The sequence below is a fragment of the Loa loa genome (genome assembly GCF_000183805.2).
Source record: "Loa loa unplaced genomic scaffold supercont3.15, whole genome shotgun sequence".
NCBI classification, from domain to species: Eukaryota; Metazoa; Nematoda; class Chromadorea; order Rhabditida; family Onchocercidae; genus Loa; species Loa loa.
Window position 1 is genome coordinate 224,021 of NW_018108195.1, and position 6,766 is coordinate 230,786.

At 34.2% G+C, this 6,766-nt stretch overlaps 2 protein-coding genes across 2 annotated transcripts in view; one reads left to right on the forward strand and one right to left on the reverse strand.

Moving 5' to 3' along the window:
* LOAG_16723 (SLOB protein kinase) overlaps positions 1–3,619 on the forward strand; it is a 4,856-nt gene extending 1,237 nt beyond the window's left edge. Inside the window, exons 4-12 of the mRNA XM_020449373.1 lie at positions 505–824; positions 1,046–1,184; positions 1,573–1,638; positions 1,695–1,753; positions 2,046–2,166; positions 2,382–2,454; positions 2,566–2,692; positions 3,101–3,184; positions 3,326–3,619. Of these exons, the coding sequence (XP_020307101.1) occupies positions 505–824; positions 1,046–1,184; positions 1,573–1,638; positions 1,695–1,753; positions 2,046–2,166; positions 2,382–2,454; positions 2,566–2,692; positions 3,101–3,184; positions 3,326–3,367 (1,031 nt within the window). The 3' untranslated portion in view covers positions 3,368–3,619. The remainder of the gene's footprint in view (positions 1–504; positions 825–1,045; positions 1,185–1,572; positions 1,639–1,694; positions 1,754–2,045; positions 2,167–2,381; positions 2,455–2,565; positions 2,693–3,100; positions 3,185–3,325) is intronic.
* LOAG_11406 (developmentally-regulated GTP-binding protein 1) lies at positions 3,409–6,134 on the reverse strand (the record flags this gene model as incomplete). Its single annotated transcript, XM_020448344.1, has 9 exons — positions 3,409–3,415; positions 3,973–4,068; positions 4,237–4,359; positions 4,607–4,719; positions 4,796–4,850; positions 5,018–5,148; positions 5,400–5,569; positions 5,688–5,911; positions 6,091–6,134. 9 exons carry the CDS (start codon positions 6,132–6,134, stop codon positions 3,409–3,411), a joined length of 963 nt encoding a protein of 320 aa, XP_020301504.1.
* Positions 6,135–6,766: the final 632 nt, after the last annotated feature.

Sequence of the window (6,766 nt, forward strand, 5' to 3'; positions counted from 1 at the left end):
CTTGCTAAGCAAGCTAAGACGTTGCTGTCTGCTACTCTTACTGGCTAAACAGAGTTTGACTGGATCTGGCAGTTGATAGAAGCTTGTAATGTAATTTCTTCCAGTTGTAATGCTGTTTTCTGTTTTAAATCTCTGTTGCAAATATATTATATTAGATAATTGCAGGAATTTTTGGATGCCATCTGCCTACATCCAATCTTATATGCATGTCCAGCAGTAGCTAGTTTCCTTGAAAGTTCCGTCGAAACTTACATTGGTAAGGTAGCAGTTTAGCTGTAATCTAGGCATTATGAGTTAAAAAAGTGACTGGCAGGTCGTAGTGCTTGTTCAAATATCTATGTACTCCTGAATTTGGGTGAGCTTATTTAGCAGATATAAAAAGTGCTTGAGCCCAGTTATGTTAGTACCTGATAATTAGGTCACTGCTTTCTGGTTTTACTGTTTATCTAAAATTCAAAGTTCAAAAAGATTAAACTGACGCGATGAAATTTCCTATTTACATAGGTTTGCATGAGTGGATACTTTTGTCTTTCCGCGATAAACATCAGTGGATCATTGAGCAACAAAGAAAGCATTGTGGTTGGCGACCTGGCAAAGTACATTATGAAATTACATGTGGTTCTTCAAAGCTCGTGCTCTCTGGCGTCCGTTATGGTCCAGATCGTTTTGGGACAGTAGCAAGTCTTAACAATGCCCTTGAATTTTTTCGAACCTTGCAGTGTCCACATTTAAACGAAAGTATAACGAGCTGGGCTACTGATGGCGGAATTGTATATATTAGACCCGTTTTCAAGGAAGGAACATTACGTGATCGGCTTTATAAAGTTAGGATTTCTTCGTTTTATAATGAAGTGACTGCCTGAATTAAGTTTTCAGTTTAATTCAAGTTTATCTTTTAACCATTTACGGTAGAACAGATTTCTGAAACAGAACTATGCAATCACCAAAATTAGCTTTTGAAATTAAAAAACCATTATTCGAGATAAACAGTTGGCGGAATTCGCTGTTTTTTTTTCTAATAATATCCACAAGATATTGTTTCCAGAGCAACTGGAAGGACGATTTTTTTACAAAATACAGGATGGATACTTCTATTTGCTCGTTTGAAATGCATGATATTCGCTTAATTTGTCGGCAGTTGCTCGAAATATTGATATTACTAAACGCGATTTCTTTGCCATACCGTATGTTTCATTTTTCAAATTTCTTATAGAAATGATAAATATATATAACGTTTCCGTTGGAGATCTCCGTATTTCTTGTTTCTTTTGAGACTTGTCTCAAAAGTTTCTTTTGAGATTTAGTGACTTGTCCATATTTCTATTAATTTTTCAACAGATGCTTGAAAAAAAGTAAAAAAAGTTTGAGTGTGTCACAGATTGAGGTATTGTGTCATTTCACATTTCATTTCTTTTTAATATGAGTACTCAAACACTTCAAATTTCTTTTTGCATTACACTGACGAATATGACAGCAGAATTTACCTCAAAATGAGCGTGCTCAAAATGAGCGTTGCAAAATAAAGCAAACTATCGTACAACAAGCTGCGGTATTTAAGATTTCTCATTTCAGTCGACGCTCATGCAGGGAATGTTGTTATTACAGAATGCGGTTGTGAGCTAATTGATTTGGATCAAGGTAAAGAATGCGATTTTTTGAAAATTATTTATTTCTAAATCTTTAAATCTTTGCAGTCCTAACTGGACAACCAAGTTTGCAACGTCCTTCAATGTTGTGTTCGCAAGCTGTTAATGTGAGTTCTCCAGAATCATTCGGTATAAATTTCGGGAAGCAGAAAATCATTAAATTTTAGTCAATCTAGCTTAGAAAAGTTGCACTCAAAGGTCCACTTTTTCTCTTTTTCAGATGACAGAAATTTAAATTCCAATCTTATCCTGTTTACCTATACTTTATCGTAGTTGCTGGTGGCGCAAATGTTGGGATTTTACTTCGCAGAGGGTATCAGAGAAGAGATAAATCTGGTGGGAATTAAATTACGTGACAAACGTTACAAGTTTTAAAAGGAATTGTCAAAATTTCTTTAGACTCTCGAAGATATGTTTGTGTTTACATTTGGTGGATTTCTTTTCGAACTACTCACGGGTTTCTTCACATTTCCTCTGCACTCAGCGAGTGAGGCACTTGCCAGTGTACCATCTGCGTTCCGTAAGTTTCTGCTCACATAAACCAATGGTAGTTTAGGGAATGAAATCAAGCTGCAGACTCCAGACATCTGTGTTTTTTATATTCTGGGGGAAGTTTTATTGGAATATTGATTTTGAAAAATAAATTTCCGGCGAGTCTAATATAACTACTTTAAAATGTAATTCATTAATCATATAAGGGAAAATATTCACATCTTTGCAAAAATGTTCTTGCAGATTCTTTATTAAATTCAATATTCTTGCCAGAAGTTCGCTGTTTACCACGATTGCAAGACATAATCAATTCAAGGTAATCCTTAATAGGTAACCGTTAATTTTTTCGGAATTCGATCTTAAGTTTTGAGACTGTCTCATTTTTGAGTGTATAACTTTGCACGCATTAATATTTCGAATTTTTTAGTTTATTTGTTGATGTCCCGGTAGTAAAAATGAAACAAAGAGAGATTCGGATACCGGGTGATATAAAGGAAATCCTCGATGGTCTTTGCAATAATATACTGGAGAGGTATAAAAGGGATCGCTGCCAGGTAATTTCATATCTGATACTTGATGGAATATATTTTGGTTCATTGAAATATGCTGGTTCATTGGAATATGCTGTACAATATGGAATATATTGTATTATACAATGTATTGAATATATTGTATCGTACAATATATGGAATATATTGTATTGGTTCATTCATGCTACAGAAATCAAGGTTTAATGTTTCATTTCACCACAAGCTCATAAATCTTGATTTGTAGACATGGTGCTTATTGTACCAGGAACCAGTAAATAACCTTTGTTATCTTAACCTTTGCTAACAGCTGAATTCTCTACCAGCTTGCTGATGATCAAGAGCTCTGTCCGTACCGAAAGGACGATACGAACTGCTCTGTAAAATTCAATGCTTTTCATTAGTATTATTTGACGTAACTTATTCACTTTGTAGTTTAATAACATAAAGAAACAACGAAAATTTGAGCAGCTGCTCAACTCAGAGGCAGAAAGGTTGCGGCGAAAAGAAATAATCAAAGTATCTATTAATATATTCGTATCTATTAATGTCATCTATTACAGTTAGTTGGATATTAAATTCAGCGTTTAAAAAAAAATGTTTTCTTCTTTCCCTTAGATCTGTCTGAAAATTGAATAGTTTTAAACCATAAACATTAAGGAACAATTGAAATCACAAACTGTCGGAGAAGAGAGCTGCTAAGAAAAGAAGACCGACAAGTCTGCATTACGTCTTTTCCTTTTTTAAATCCTGCAATAAAAATAGAATCAATGAAAAGCCATCCGGTACTATTACTGTCTACTGTCTACTCTATTATTGTCTACAAAATAATCTGATTACATAAATATAATTTGCTGTATGCTTTGGGTACTCAGCATATGTATTTCTGTTTGAGTAGATATGAAAAGTTATTTTCCAAATACCATATTGGTGCATTTCGTCATTTTTATTAAAAGCATGTATATATATATATATATATATCGAAGGTCTAAAGAAGCAGAAAGACGGGTTCAAGAATTGGAATCAAAAAATTCAGTAGAAAATATTCGGTGTTTAGATAATCGGTTTCTGTTATATTTCGAAAACAAATTGTTTTTTTCTGGCCCGAATTTGCTTTTACAAAAATTTGTATGAGCAACGCTTCGTGAGTGAACAAACCAACGAGGATCCCGAATGGTGAATTATTGGATTACCTATTACATTTCATTCTGATTACATAAATATAATTTGGTGTATGCTTTGGGTACTCAGCATAGCATATCACACCTATTACATTTCATTCAAAAAAAATGAGTGAGAAAGCAAACTTTTTGACGACTTGTACGACATCCTCGTCATTTAATACATGTTCTTTCCCCACTCTTTGCGGATTGTGTTTCGCCGAACTTCCCCAAACGTATGCGCTGGAAATGAGAAATCATAGTACCAAGAACTGATAAACAGTCACTAATGATGCCGCCAGAATTGGTTATAACGTATCTTCTTACATGTTGAAGCGATAACTAACCTATAAAAACATTCCGTTTTATATTATCTTGTTCTTTGAATAGAAGGTTTTGAAAACAGCTTACAATTTGAAGTCTTTCTGAAGAGTTTTATGAATTTTGAAACATAAATCATCCACAGTTCGTGTTTCCGCTGGTAGTACAATGGGTGCGTTGTAATCAGGCAGCTGTCCTTTCGGTTTGGTATATCTAAATAGTTACGACTTTCGCCACCACTCAATTTGTTCTCGGATACAAAAGAATTGTAAATATTCATTATATTCAAAATTGTAGGTATTTCGTTTTATTTATTGTTGGTATCCACCAAGTTTGGTTTCTGAGACTTCTGCAGGGAATATCGGACTCTGCTAGCTCATTTGAATTTGACATTTCAATTTTCAACTTCCAATTTTTCATTCTGAAGCGTTAGGTAGTGAAAGAAAATTGCAAAACTTACACCCTAATGAGATTCAAATAGTTCCATATTTTTTCCAGCAAATCGTCGAAATTCCATTTGTGATGTGCAGAAATGGGCACACAATGGGGGATTTTATATATTATATCTAACTCCTGAAAATTGTTTCAATCAAAAAATGGGACTGAAAATAAATCTCGCCTGAATAAATCTCAAAAAAGACGACCTTACCTCTACTGAAATTTGGTCGATTTTGTTTAAAACATATATACATGGTATATAAATCCTGCAATAGACAGGAACTTTCATAAGCTTGAACTGGTCAAAACACACAATGCGGACTTCCAATGATTCATGAACTAATTAGGAGACAACAGAGGAGATGGGAGTTTAGAAGATATCAAATCTTCTACTCAAGACACCAGAAAAAGGAACTATTTGAAACCTACTTACCTATTTCCTTCGATCACGTCAATTAAATCCTCCGATGTGGCATCATACTTTAGAGATACGTCGGCATTATGTATACGATATTCTGCCAAAATACTTTTTACTATCTCCGTATCAAGCTCCGATTGTGGAACCTAAATAAAAATGAAATTTTGAAATGCAGCTGCGTAAAGTAATATAATTCAATACAATAGTCCCAAAACGACGATAAAAGGAATTAGTAAGATTTCGACAAGAGATTTCGAATTATTGGAGGCAATCAGTGATGTATTAAGAATAAGAGTATTAAAAAAGTATGGCTTAAGTATGGCTCGTAAACATTAGAAACAGTGAAAGGCTTGATACTGTTGATAAGATTGCTGACGTATGCTTTTATCAGACTTACCAAAGAGGTTAAGTTTAGTCCACCTTTTTCTTTACGTTTAAAAACAATATTTGGTGGTGATTTGTTCAATCGTATGCCGAAGCCTTCTAATTCCTGTTCAAGCAATTTTTTGTGTTGCAGAGGTTTCATAACGTCCAATACCATCAATATTAATGAACATGTCCTCGCCACTGAAAAAAAAATGAAAAGCTATGACGCATTTGCATTCTTTTATGATCGTCAAGATATAACCATAAAGATGAGATTTAAATCGCAATTTAAAGCTTCGAATGTGCCTTTTAAACTAACCAGCAATCACTTGTCGGCCACGTCCTTTCCCATCTTTTGCACCCTCGATTATTCCAGGCAAATCTAGAAGCTGCATCTTGGCACCTTTGTAGCGAATTACACCTGGTACCGTTGTTAGGGTGGTGAATTCGTATGCTGCTACTTCCGAATAAACACCGGCAAGATTACACAACAGCGTCGATTTACCAACGGATGGAAAACCTGGTAGGAAGATAATAGCTAGACTAAGTTTAACCACTGATTAAAATTTCCAAAATTTGAAGTCTGAATTTGATTCATTTTTTGAGGAATCATCAATATAGTGATAACGGCTAACAGTGTCTACTTTTAAGCACGAATCAGGTTTAAGCATAAGTCGAATTTCAACTTCTTTTGAGTTCTCCCATGAGAAAAAGATTATTACATGGTATGCGATCTCGTTGAAACACAAAGGCGCTCAGTGGTCATTCATCTTTGTTAAAGAACTGAAGTCTTCGCTTGTGCACATATTTCGACATTTATTCTATAATGAAGTCTGGTCACAAGCAGTTAAATTCGATTTCATTATAACTGCACTCCACGAAACAACATTTCTGGTGATGTACCTCATTTTAAAAAACAGTTTGGCTTCCGTTTCATATTGGCTTCCGGATAGGAAAACTTAGTGATTCACTATGAAAATGATGACAACACGTTTTCAGTTTTCAATGAAAATCTTCAAAAATTTTGGTTTTCTTCACTTTTTTTACTGACAAAATTGTTAAGATCAAATTCTAAACCCATGTTTTCATGTCAGAAAAAAATCCTTCCACTTTTTTCGTTCATTTGTTTATTGTTTTAACTCAAACCTCTTCTCACCTCATCTGTTTCATATTTTTTTCTAATCGTTGTTAACTAACTTGCTAACTACACCTTCAAATTAAATTTCAAGATTGAGTAAATATACTAATCGGAAGCTTCTAGAACCTTAAGCCATGAAACATTTCTGCTATAAGTAGTGATGGTATTCGAAGAATAATAATGGTAAACAAATCCTTCCGATGATAGAAATAAAAGTGCAAAAATTTGTTTGTAGGTCGAGTACTATAGCCATTTTTCCA